Here is a 13347-nt window from a genome sequence, read left to right on the forward strand (position 1 = left end):
TTCGTTCTGTGCCCCCTGGGAAGGATACCACAAGCAGCACATCGGTGTTTTTTAAATAGAAAAGTTGAGTCACATTTTGGAGTCAACCCAGTAACAGGTCCTGAGATCCAGGAGGCCTGGGAATGGCATGGCCAGGCATCCCAGGTGAGACACTCTGCAGGCAGTATGGGAATTGGGAGAGCATCTTAGTAGCTCACTTGGTCACTCAGTCACGCAGCAAACATGTCCTGTGCTCCTGGAGGGCAGAGCCCCTCCAAGGCAGCTCTGTGCCCTCATCTCAAGGTCATTACCATGGCCACCTGCATCACCTACTTTACAGGTTTCTCTTCAAAGACACTGGGACACAATGTGGAGGTGACCTCGGGGGCGTTGCCTTGGCTGGTCAGTTGTCATCAGCTCAGCGTTTGTTTTGCATTCCATAACTTTTTGCCACTAAAACTTCCAGCCAACTCTCCCCAATTTCATGACTCAAAGCATTTCTCTGACCCTTCCCGAGATGGGGGTTATTTGTGTTAATTGTGTCTTATTTCCTAATGAATTTTTATATTTTGTATGAAAATAATCTTCTTAGTGTTTTAAAATAGAATTTCCTTTCGGAGCACTCAGATCTCATCCTCTCATGTCTTGTACATTTTTTTTTGCTCTTCTTTAGAAACACTCCATGCATCATTTGGGCGGCTTTTAGCAGAAATGGAATAGAGTCAACAGTTACTTGGGAAATCAATTTAGAGTGTCAGATTCTATAATCTGGGAATTGGCATATGAAAGTGTTATCGTTTTGTTCCAAGACACCCTCAGAATAAATGAGGACCCTTGTTTTTAAAATACTGAGTTTGTAAGAGTTTCTTGTATCTATATATATATTTTTTAAAAAGCTGTGTAGGGGCTCAAAGCATCTCCCTGAGGCCCCCTGGTCCTGGGGCTCAACCCTGGGAAATGATGCAGGGGAAGCAGGCCGGGAGGTGTCAAACGGACGAAATGTTCACGGAGGGCGCTGTTGCTGGTCTTGGCGATGCACAGAAAACGGTGCGTTTCCAGGTGCGCATCAGGTAGCGGGCACTTGATGGTTGCAGAAAGGATTTTAAAAAGTTCAGCCTAAGGGGTGACCCGTCAGTAATGCCACGCACACTCGATGGGATATTACACAGCCGGCGGGAAATGAGAGCACAAATCTGCGTGCCTGTCGTCACTGCTCTGCTGTAAAATACGCTCGCTTCGGACAAGGCCGGCGGGAACGGGGAGAGGTGGGCGCGGTGATGGCGCAGGCGGAAGCGGCTTCTCTTCTTGCTGCTGCTGCAGCCGCTTTCTGCTGTCCTCAGTCCACAATTTTCAATGATTCCAAGAAGAATCAGGATGTGTCAGCATATGGAGAAGGAAGTTATTGCATGTGGATTGCCGAAGCTCAGGTTCTAGGTTCTAGGTCACAAGGGCAGATTAACCCCGAGGCTTTGCTCCCAAGCCGTGTCCCTGGTCTCTGACTCGGCGGCTCATGTCCCCTCCTCCGCTCTGTCCAGGCCTGCCCGGCCCTTCCGCTCCACTCCTGCTGGGAATTCCTGGCCTCTGTCCACACGAGGCGGCTGCTGGGTGGGGAAGCTCTTTAGGTCTGCGTTGTTGTGGGGTCTGGGGAGGGGGGCATCCAGCTAATTCTACTTGTCTTGTTAGTTGTCTTATTCTATTTGGGGGCTTCCTGTTTAAAATGGTACTCTGGGCTTTAGGGTGGCCTGCCATCCTCCCAGATAGGTTGGCTCCCGGGGACAATGTGTGGGTTAGTGTGATCCACACCAGGCAGCAGGAGAAAGAAGTCACTGGCCTGGCGCATTCGTAGGAGGTGCTCGTGTGTCCTGCCCGAGCAAACCCAATGTGACGGTGCAGCCCCTGCACACACCTGTCACCCAAGGCCTGCCAGAGACTCGCTTCTGCCTGGCCGTAAATTCAGCTCGGACCCTCCAGCCACACCAAATGCAATTTCCCCCAATTAACCCAGAGGTCACGGGCTATGTCCTGGCTCGACCGAGGTTTGCTTCTCGTTGAGCCACAACATGGCATCAAGTGCAGGTGGCCTCTCCCCTGCAGCCCCCGTCCCTGCACCTGCTGTGGCCGCTGGCCCTGGCTTGCAGGCTCTGCCCTCTCCCAGCTGGCTGGCATGGGGCTGGAGGGTGGCCCCAACACCCGCCTTGGTTCTTGGAAGTGTGCCCAGCGGAGGGCTTGCGAGAACAGCTTCGGAAGCAAGATCCTGCTGGAGGCTGACGAGGCCCCACGTGCCAAGGGGAGCTCTGCCCATGCCACATGCCAGGGGAGTGACCAGGACACTTCCAGGGGTGTGGGCCTCATTCAGCCTGGATGGTTATAAACAAACTCTGACTCTGCCAACTGGGACAAGAGCCACCCCAAAGGTCCCACCTTGAGTCATTTTCAAACCTGCAGAAATAAAACCAGCCAGCACTGTGGTGCCCTTCGCTCCCGCAGAGCGGGGGCCGCACAGCAGGTGCACATTTGTGGAACCTGGGTCAGGTAGAGTCCACCTCGTCTCTTCTGACCCGGGACAAGTGACTTCACCTGGTGTGCCTCGGTCTCCTGTTTGTACAGGAAAAGCCATCAGTTGGGATGGGACTAAGTGACCCTGCAGGCGTCTGGACGAGACCCAGGGGAAGCTGTGCCTGTTCTCTGTGGCTGCAGAAATTCCTGCCCACCCGCTCTGCACGCCGGGTCCAGCGTGAAGCCTGCACGTAGGTGCTCGGGGGCGGTTTGTTGGAAGCCGCTCTGGCGCTGACGGCGTTCGCTTCCCCCAGGGGTTTCTAGTGAGAGAGTCATGGACAAGGATCGAATCCTCATTATGGTGTAAACAGGCTGCAGGGGCCGGGAGCGAGGTAGGCACTGCTTTTGCGTGTGTCTGAGCCCAGGCCCCGGGCCAAGTCCCTCCCTAAGGCGTTGGTGAAGGCTGCAGGCAGGGGCGCCAGGGGCCCTGGATCAGGCCCAGCTGGAAAGACCTGCTGGGGGGCATCACAGCCCCCAACAACAGTGGACACGGAACATCGCGAAGCCACGGTGGGGGCTGAACCCACACGTGGAAGGGCCATCAGGAGAAGAGGCTCTTGGGATGGACGCAGGGAGTGGGCACGGGCTCCAGGGGGGGCTGTGGGGATGCTGCCCCTGGGAGTTGCGGCACCCTCTCGGCCCCCAGGGGACGCTGCCGGGGTGGAGTCAGGGGCTGAGATGGAGCTAAGGAGAAGCCCTGAGCAGCGGATAACTCACAGGTGCCAATAATGCAGCTCCTGTGTTGGGACAAGCTGAGGTCACTGTCCAGTTGCTGGCAGGTTGGAGAGCCTCGGAGTTGCCCAGGATGTGCCAGGCGGGTGCTGTGCCGTGCCGACTCCTCTGGGGATGTGGGTTGGGGGCCTGGGCCATGCAGAGAAGGTGGCCTGGAGCCTCTTCCTGGGGTCAACACTGAGTTTTCAATGTTCCTTGTGCCTCAGTATCCTCATCTGTGAAATGGGAAGGCATACTCCTGGCGGGGGGCTGTGATGTCTTGGTGAGGTGACCTCCACACCATCCTGTGCAGGTGACCAGAGCACAGTGAGTGTCACCTGCATTAAATCCTCCCCCGAGGCCTTTCGCACCGGAGGGCGTCTGCCCTCTGTCAGGTATGTGTTCGGATCCTGCCACCATTGCTGCCCCATGTCTGGGTGACTTGCCTGGCACTGTCTCCCCTGCCCCCAACGCCGTGCGCCCCTCCAGGCGGGACTGTGTTTCCTTCCGCGCTGTTTGCCCCTCACTGGCCCCACTCCCCATTTCCCACTCGGAATCTCAGGCCACGTCCCGGAATTTTCCTGAATGACTTCACTTCCCTGCAGGCGCCCTGTGTCACCTTAATTCCCTTTTCCTCTCGGATCCTGGACGGTTTATTAGGATGTCTGGGCAGCGGATCAAACATCCTCTGAGCAGGTTCTGTGAGCTGTCAGGTCCTGAGTGCCAGCGCGGTCCACGGACTGTCGAGTCGGCGTCAGTCCTTGCTCATTGCACGTCCCAGAGCTGCCCGGCCAGCCTGGAACACGGCCAAGGCTTGGAATGAATTCTGCTGGGAAAACACATCTTCAACACGTCCCCACTGAGGCCAGGGTTCCAGTCCCTTTGGGCAAGTCCCTTTCCTGCCAGGCCTCAGTCTCCCCATACGTGGAGTGTAGGTGTCAGTACCTACCCGCCAGCGTGGTTATGGGTCCACTCAAGGGGCTTTGTAAGGGGTCACATGCAGAGCAGGTGCCAGGGCTCAGAATCGTAATTGTTAGGGAACATAAGGCTCATCGCACACAGCTGTACCTTCAAGCAGAGAGTAGCCCGCACCTCAAGCAGTGTGATGTCCGGGCACAGTGTCAGCCTCCCTCAGGTGGCACCATAACCCGAGATGGTGCCACCTGCCCACGACTTCGTGCCTGCCTCGTGCTTGTCCTGCACACACCTTTCGAATCCTCAGGACAGGCACACGAGGGCTGCATCATGAACCCTTTTTACAGATAAAGAAACTGAGTCTCAAAGAGGTGTAATCCTGGCCCAAGGCCAGTGCTTGAAGGTGGGCTTGCTGGGAGGGAGCAAGGGCCTCCCAGGTGGTGCCCGCGCCACACCTGCGTGTGGTCTCTGCGGCGGCAGGGGGAGTCGGTGGGAGAGCAGGGGCTGCCTGCCCTGAGCCGGGCGGGCCCTGCACACAGGTCCCTTCCAATGGGCTAATTGCAGAGTAGGAAAACGGCGTAATTAAATCATTTTTAAAGTGACTATGTACTAACACTCAGCAATTAAGCAGCCGATTTGCAAATAGCAATTTTCCAACTGCGCTTGCCTTCCATGTTTCTATTTGCCCGTTTTTAGACTCTGGATTTTTATTTTTAATTTGAATAAATGTAGATTAAAATGATCGCTTTCTGAGTTGCTGGATGCAGTAAAAGAACTCGGAGATGGTTTGGGTACTGAGTGCCGGGCAGGGCACCCGGGGGGGCCGGGCACAGAGGAGGGAGGCGCTCAGTGAGAGGTGCTGTCCTCCCTCCTGCCTCCTCCCTCCTCCCTCCCGCCTCCTCCCTCCTCCCTCCTCCCTCCTCCCTCCTCCCTTCCTTCCTTTTGCACATGCCGAGCTCTCCTCCAGGGATGCTGACGCTGTCCCGAGATTCAGGGGAGAACTTCTCCCAGCAGGGCAGGTTCAGGGGTCACCGGGACAGCTAAGGAAGGTGTGTAGGAATTGGACCCACTGGGTGCTGGTGCTTAGACATAATCAAGTCCAATCCCCACATTTTCAGTGGGAAACTGTGCCCAGAGAGGGAAACCTGCTCACCTGAGGTCACACAGCCTCCAGATCTGGCACCTGGACGACCTCCAAAGGAATCTGACAAGCATTTATTGAGTGCCAGCTGGTGCGTGGCTGGTGGTCTTGGGTGATCTTGGTGATGCTGTCCACACTCCACCGGGTGCTCTGCATGGGCTTTAGGAGGAGGTGGCGTTAGGTTTGGGGTTGGTCCGAGGCCTTGCATTCGCTCTGCCCCTGACTGACCAGCTGGGTGCTGAGGCTGTTTCCCAGACTTATCCGCAGCTTAAAACCACTCCCTTTCCCTGCCCGCGCCGGGGTCCACTGAGACAGACCAGCAGTCCGAAGTGGGACCCCAGTGCAAGCGAGCAGTAGCTCCCTTCCCCCCTCTGCCCAGCCCCGGCACGCTGTTGGCTGCTGTGCTGGCTTCCCGGCGCCCCTGCCTGGCGGCCACTGTCACACAGTGCAGTATGGACCCCTGGCTCCTCCAGTGCCTGGCACTGAGCCCGACACCCAGCACACACTCAGCCTACATTGGGGGAGCTGTCGGCTGTCACTAGGGGTCACCTCGGCCTCTCACGCTTCACTGCGCTCCCTGCAGCCAGCTTTGCCCCAAAGCCATGCACCTAGATCCCACCGTGCCCCCTCGGTGGTCCCAGCAAGGGGCCTCCCTCCTTCCTGGGCCCCTCGTGGCTTCCCACCTGCATCAGACTCTTTGGAGGCGGGGGCCCTGCAGACCCGGGCTGCGTCCCCGCTCTGCCGTGACCGACCGGCTGCCTGTCTCCATTCCTTCACTGAAAAACGGAAGCTCCCCAGGGCAGGAGGGAGGTTTAAACACAAATTAGGCAGGTAAGGTGCTAATTCAGAGTCTCCTGTATAAAATAGGTGCTCAATAAATGCGACTGCCTATAAAGGGTTCAATGTGGTCACCCCCAAATCCAAGTCCACCCAGAACCTCAGAGGTGACTTTATCGGATACAGCATCTTTGCAGATATAATCAGCTAAGGATCAAGATGAAATCACTCTGGGTTTAGGGCGTGCAGACAGAGGCAGAGACCAGCGATGCAGCCACAGCCAAGGACCGCCGGGAGCCGCGAGGAGGGGCAGAGGCAGGAAGGGTGCTCCCCGAGGGTCTCCAGAGGAAGCACGGCTCTGCCCTACCTTGACTGTGGACCCTGGCCTCCAGCACTGGGACAGAGCGAGCGTCTGCAAGGCAGCCGGGGAGCCCAACCCCCCACCTCCACTCCAGCCCTCGCCCTGCCCTGCCTTGGTTTCCCTCTCGGCACTAGAGTGGCCTTCTCTGGCCGAGTCTTACTGCTGCTTGCAGAGCGCTGAGCACACACAGGAAATGGTCAACAGGCACGCGTGGGGTTTCTTAATGGTCTTTCAAGGAAGGGACTTTGGAATTTAAAATAATAGTCAGCTGAGCACGGCTCCCTTGTGGCGCAGCAGCACCTCCTAACGCATCCGTCTCCCGCACACCTCCTGCCCCCCGGCCTGTGCGTGCCACCACCCCCACCGCCTGTGGGAATCGGTTCTGTCCCCCGCCTTTCAGGTTTTCTAACCACAGTCCGAGGTCTGAACTCTCTGACAGCCCGAAGCGCGGTGAGTGCGCTGTGGAGACAAATGCACTCCCGGGGAGACGAGGCCATCCGTCATGGGGGAGCGGCGTGTCCATGGAGCGGCGTGTCCCCGAGCAGCCTGGCCTGCCAGAGGCTTGGCGCGTTCCGGAGCAGGGCTCTCCCAGGCACCCCTGCAAGACGGCACGGGGGGCTGCGGCCCTGCCGAGCTGCGCAGCATCTTCCAGCTCAGTCTCTGGGAATAAACGTCCATGCGCAGGTGCAGAGGCTGCACTGACTTATTTACCTGAGACGCAGTTGCTGAGAGGAAATGAGGTGTGAGACGGAACTCGCGCTGCCCACCCGCATGCAGCGTCTGGGCGAGTCTTCCCGGAGGAACAGATGCCCTCAGCCCTCGTGGGAGGGGTCCCGGGAGGCCAGAGAGTCGGGGGCACTTGTGCGTGCCTGCTGGCGGAGGGTATGCGGCCACAGCCTTTCACACTGGCGGGACCCAGCAACCCCTAACTCCAGCCCTCTGATGCCTCAAAGGGGGAAACTGAGGCCAAGATCCTGGCTGCCGCCCAGGGAGCTCGGCAAATCAGCAGCAGCGTGGGGACGCAAGCCCAGGTCCCCTGACCTCAAATTTCACCCAGGGGCTGTCCTGGCCCCAGCCCAGCCTTCGCCATCCCCCAAGAAGCACCCCACCTGAGGGTGTCACCACAGCCTCCTTGTCACCTGGCTAGCATCCCTCTCCGCCACCTCCATCAACCTGACGCCGTCTAGCCCCGAGTCATCTGACTCCTCCTCCTGGGCCTGCGTCCTGTCCTTCCTCTCGCTGCCCACTCAGTCACCTGCCGCCACCAGCAGCCACAGCTGCTCCTAGAGCAGCAGCAGTGCCAGCCCTACCACAGCAGCGTGTGCCACCACCCAGGCACCGTCCAGGCACATTCCCCACAGCCCCTCAGCCCACCTGCTGGGACAGTGCTGTCTAAAAGGGACACACACCTGTCCCCTGGGGCCCTGTGCACACCCTTCGGGCGCCACCCGCTGCCGTGGCACCGCATCCAGGCTGGCACATCCATTAGGAATAGAACTTGAGCTGATGTGTGCTTTAAATGTGTGGTTTAAATGTCCCAGTGTCCACACTAAAGAGAAACAGGTCACATGAAGGGACCGTAAATGCATATTGCTAAGTGAACAGAGCCACTCTGAAAAGGCTACGTACTGCAGCCTTCTGACTATGTGACACTCTGGACAAGGCAAACCGTGGGGACAGCGAAGAGATCAGCGGTTGCCAGGGCAGGGGACGGAGGGACGAACAGGCGAAGCACAGAGGGTCTTCAGGGCAGTGGCACTGCTCTGTGTGACACTGCAGTGGTGGACGCGTGTCATGCATTTGTCCAAGCCCAAGGGTGGACCTACTGTGAGCGGAGGACGCTGGTGGCAATGGCACGTCCGTGTGGCCTCCTTGCTTGAACAGACGCGCCGCTGTGGTGGCAGAGGCTGCACGTGTGGGGACGGGGACGTGGGAACTCGGCACTTTCTGCTCAGTTTTGCTGTGAACCTAAAAGTGATTTCAGAAATAAAGCCTATTAATTTAAAAAAAGAACAGAGAAATTAATTTTAATAGTAGATTTTTATTAACTCCATAATCCCAGATATTATGTCAGCATATAATCAATATAAAAATCGTAATGAAATATGTTACGTTTTTTATGCTAAGTCTTTGAAATTAGTGTACATTTTACAGTGGTGGGTGTCTCCGTTCGGACAAATCTGCCACATCCTGAGCGCTGGGCAGCCTCACGTGGCCAGCGGGTGTGTGCGACAGGGCAGGCCCCGCTCGCTCGGTGGCCCTGGGGATTTGATGTCCCTTAGTGTCCCTTCTGCTCTCAGGGAGTGCCATTGGCATGGCTGCTGGCCAGTTCCCTGTGTGCACGTGCTCGCTGTGCCCTCCTCTCCCCACCCTGCCAGCCTGCACCCCCGGGGGGGGGACAGGGCCTGTCCTGCTCCCCATGGCTGGACCCCCAGCCTCCGTGCAGTGACTGGCACAGGATAGGTTCTCAGTGAACACGTGCTGCATGGATGCATTTGAACAGGGAAGTACACGGAGATTCTCAGGCCTTCGCGCGGGGCTGAAAGCAAAGCAGCTGAGCAAGTGGTGAATGAGTGAGTGAGTGAAGGGATGAATGAACGTCCCCGGTGTCTGGCAGGTGGTCTGGTCTGGGGTCTGTGGACATTTGAGGGGCTGGGTCTGTGTTGTCCTGCAGGGTGAGGGTAGCTGGAGTGGTGGCAGCCCGTGGTCCACACAGACCACCCCTTCCCCGTGCCCCGGGCCCTGCACCTGCGGCTGCGTCTACCTGGCGCCCCGCGCTGCTTCCTCAGGCTGCCATCACGGAGCGCCGCAGCCGGGGCTTGAAACAGAGGAAACTGCTTCTCTCGCGGTTCTGGGGGTCAGGTGTCCAAGACCGGCTCCATCCAAAGGCTCTGAGAGAGACTGTTCCCGGTCCCTCTCTCAGTGGCTGGCGGCTGCCTTGGTGTCCCTTGGCTTGCAGCTGTGTCACTCTAGCCTCTGCCTCCCTCTTCACGCAGCCCTCTCCCTGTGTGTCCATGACCCTGTTTCCAAATAAGGTCACACTCACAGGTTCCAAGTGGACATGGATCTGGGGACACTGCTCAGCCCGGCACAGCCTCCCTCCTCCCTTCCAGGCCCTGCCCAAATGCCACCTTGTCCGAGGGGCCGTCTTGCTGCTCCCACTCTTTCCCCCACACCGTCCGATCTTCTCCCGTGTCGCTGCTGTCACAGCCGGGCCGCTTCCCGGTCTGTCCGCCTCCCTCCTCCCCACCACGGCCGGCCGGAGCCTCTGTGCGCGGGTCCCTGCCGCAGGCTGCACCGGCAGGAGCCGTGAGTGAGCAGGTGTGAGCAGGCTGCGCTGGCTGGGGGACTGCGGGGCTGCGGGCAGGACCAGGGAAGGGGCGGTTGTGAGCCTGCGGGGGAGGAGTCGCAGGCAGGTCTGGAGGAGATGGCTCCCAGGTGGGTGGGAGGGGCCCAGAGCAGCCACGGCCACGCAGGCCCAAACACAGCCGTTTGTTCCTGCAGGGGCTCTGGGCTCTCCCGGGTCAGATCAATCCTCTGCTAATGGCCTCTCCCTCCTTCCCAAAGAAAATCGATTCTCCGAGGTTTTGAGAGTAAGTGCCGGCTAATGGCACCCCCACCGGCGCCGCGCTCCCTCCAGCCCGCTCCTCCCTGGGGTCCTGGGAGTCAGAGGGCTGCAGGGCTGCTCACAGTCCTGGCCTAGGAGGACACAATGTCAGGGGACTTGTGGCCACGGGGCCCCCAGGCCCAGAGACAACGAACAGCCTGTTTTCCTGGAGCCTCAGTTTTACTTGAAGATTTAGGGAGGAAACGTTTCCATGTAGAAACCACCAGGACGTATATGGAAGGGAACTTAAAAGCCCGCGTGGGCGGGGTGCGTTTCTGCAAAGCCTCCAGGGCTACACACCGGGCAGGGTGAGGAGCGCTGCCCTCTCGGTCATCCTGTGGGCCAGGCGGCGCAGGCCAGGCTCCAGGCCAGGGTGCGGGGGGCTGCAGCTGGCCCTAGAGCTGCGGGGTCCAGCCCAACCTCTCGCCCACTCTGGGGGGCTCCCCAAACAGTCCCCAAGCTCAGCTTCCCACCAGCCCTGCCCCACAAGTCTCAGCAGCGATTAAACATAGAAAGGCCCAAGAAGCACACTGTACACAGCAGGCGCTCAATAGCTGTGTGTTTTGTCCCTGTTCCTTTCCCTCCCTGGGTCTGTCTCTGGCCCCTGCATTACAGACGGGTGGGGTGGCAGCACTTCCCCGGGGGTCTGGCCGCGCAGCCTGGCATGTTCTGCGATCCAGCACGTGTTAACGGGTGGAGATAAGAGGCGTTGGTTTTAGGTCCCTGGGACCTCAATCTCAAGTGTAGAGTTAATTCCATGTCCTCATGTGTCCAGGGTTTCCAAACAACAGATGTGACATTGTCTTTGGCGGCTTCTCTCCCTCTCATTGCCGCTGGGCTGGGGTGAGCTTGCAGAGGTTCGCACCTGCGTCCCTCCCAGCTGCATCAGGGCCCTGCCCAGGTGGTGCTGGGCTGGAGCCTGTTCTCCCGGCGTGTGCCCGGCATGTTGCTGCTCCCAGGCCAGCTCAGCGCTCTGGCACCTGCCTGCCGTCCCCTACCATCCTGTGCTGGAGGTGGCTGCCCGGGCGGAGGTGGGCTCACTGGAGGACTCAGGGTGCAGAGAAGGGAAGAGGCAGCAGCAGGCACCACGATGCCAGCACAGCTGGGGAACATTCTGGTGGCAAGCAGGATGCCAACTTGCATCAGACGGGCCATTGTTCAAATCCTGAGTCGGCCACTTACCAGCCGAGTGATCTCAGGCAGGAAACTGTGCCCTCTGAGCCTTGTCCTGGTCGCCTGTGAGGTGGACAGGGTGACCTAGACGTGCTGGCACACAGCAGGCAGCGAGGAGGTGGCTGGCTGCGGTTTAGAGTGGGAAGGACTTGACTTTGAATCCTAGCTCTGGACCTCAGCGCGCATCCTCGGTGTCCCCAAGGGAGCTCTGTCTCCTCACCTGCCACATGGGGACACGCTGTTCCTGGGGAGGGTGCCCGGGATGACGCTCGGGCATCTGGGTGCTCTGCCTGCGCCCACTGGCACAGGGTGGGTACCAGACACCATGTGGCTTGATCAGTGCCGCACCTGGAGGTCGAGTGGCTGACAGCTGTCCCCTGTTCCCCCAGGTCCTCGGATTTCGGGACGTCCTACACCAAGCTCACCCTCCAGCCTGGCGTCACCACCGTCATCGACAACTTCTACATTTGCCCAACCAACAAGAGAAAGGTAGGTGCTGGACGCAGGCGGCCGCCGCTCCAGCTCCAGCCCCGCAGGACCCGCCTTGCGCCGCTCACCGCAGAGCCCAGAGGCTGCTGCCCCGCCCGGCTGGGTCCTGCTTTGGGACGGTGGCCCCAGCGTGTGGGGTGCTGGCCCCCGCGCTTGCAGGCCAGCCTTCCCAGTTCCACCGCACACCGCCTGAAGACTGTGCTTTGAAACACTGGCCAGGCCCCTGGAGGAAGGCACCGCGCGCTTGCCTGGGGCTTGTTTGTCCATCAGGGCGCAGCGGCGAGGGGTCGGAGGGTCTGGGGCACAGAAGGAGACCCAGCTCTTTTTGGTTTGGGGTCCTTGAAAGGCAGTGTTGAGCGGGCTGGTCCTTCCTAAGGGCTTTCGTTGATGTGGTCTGATGTGGCTTTGATTGTCCTCTGGTCTGCGTGGTGTCCCCTGACTTTGCTCTCTGGCTGTAGGAAATACCATCTCGCTTTCCAAAGCAGGCGGCTGTGCTGTGTGTTCCTCTCCTTGCCTGGGCTGTGGGAGCTCCTGGCGGAGCTGGGATGCAGCGGTGGGGCGGGGAGGGCTGCGGTGCCCGCCTGGAAGGGCGAGTGGGGCAGAGGTGGGGCCGGGTTGGTCTTGGCCAGCCCTGCTTCCCCGGAACCCACCTGGGGGACTCACACGCCTGATCTCACTCCACCCCACAGCCACCCCAGGAACAAGGCAGAGAATTGCGGGGGGGGGGGGGTGAGACTTGCCTCCTGGGGAGTGGCAGGGAGCTGGGACGAGGGGGCTGCCTCGAGGCGAACCCCTGGCTTCTCCGCCTGGGCCTGAGTCTGGCCCCACAGCGCGCTGGCTCTGCAACCTCAGGCTCCGAACCCGCCCTGTCGGTGCAGGGGGGTAACAGCGCCCCCACGGTCGTGTTGGTGGAATTAATGGGACGCTGCTTGCCAAGTGCGCCTGCGAGCAGCCCTTGTCCTCAGGGAGACGCACAGAGGCCTCCCCGCCACCCACCTGAGGCGCTGGGGTCGGGGTTGGTTCCAGGGGACCAGGCTTCACTGTGTGACCCCAGCCAGCTGTGTCTGGAGCGAAGGCCCTGACAGGTGGCTGTGCCAGGGCTGAGGGGCACTGCCCTGGCCCCAAGGACCAGCACACCGCCTGCTGTTGGCACAGCTGCCCACACCTCCGTGTTGAGAGAACAGATTAGTCGTCACTGATGGGAACAAGGCCAGCAATCTGTGACCCGACTGACAGGGTGGCACGAGTGGCTGCCACGCTGCTGGCAGCCCGTGCTTCTGCCGCGGAGAAGGAAGCCCCTGCTCCTCTGTCCGCAGAGGTGTGGGTGGGCTGCGTGCTGAGTGGGGCTGGGGACAGAGGTCAGCGAGGCCGGGAGCGCGTGGACTCAGAGGCTCAGGGAGCAGAGGGCCCGAGCTCCGGGCTGCAGGCCCCCCTGTGTGTCCGCTGGTGGCATGGCTGTGGGCAGGTTCCTCTATCGCTCCGTGCCTCAGTTTCCTTGGCTGTGAAGCAGGGTCTTAACAGTGGAGTAAGGGTGACCTGAGTTAATACGTGTGCAGTGCGTACAATAAAGCTGGCACACGGTTTGGTAGAGGTTTTGCAGTCGGTAGGAGCTTGCCTTGATTTGGTGTTAAAAGGATT

General features: G+C 59.6%; 1 protein-coding gene across 1 annotated transcript in view; it reads left to right on the forward strand.

The window, feature by feature from the left end:
* The window catches only part of SORCS2 (sortilin related VPS10 domain containing receptor 2), a 467883-nt gene that overhangs the window by 274216 nt on the left and 180320 nt on the right, over window positions 1-13347 (forward strand). The window contains exon 3 of the mRNA XM_069495848.1: window positions 11610-11709. Coding sequence (XP_069351949.1) covers window positions 11610-11709 — 100 coding nt within the window. The remainder of the gene's footprint in view (window positions 1-11609; window positions 11710-13347) is intronic.

Source organism: Eulemur rufifrons, chromosome 20 (genome assembly GCF_041146395.1).
Source record: "Eulemur rufifrons isolate Redbay chromosome 20, OSU_ERuf_1, whole genome shotgun sequence".
In the NCBI taxonomy this organism is placed as follows: Eukaryota; Metazoa; Chordata; class Mammalia; order Primates; family Lemuridae; genus Eulemur; species Eulemur rufifrons.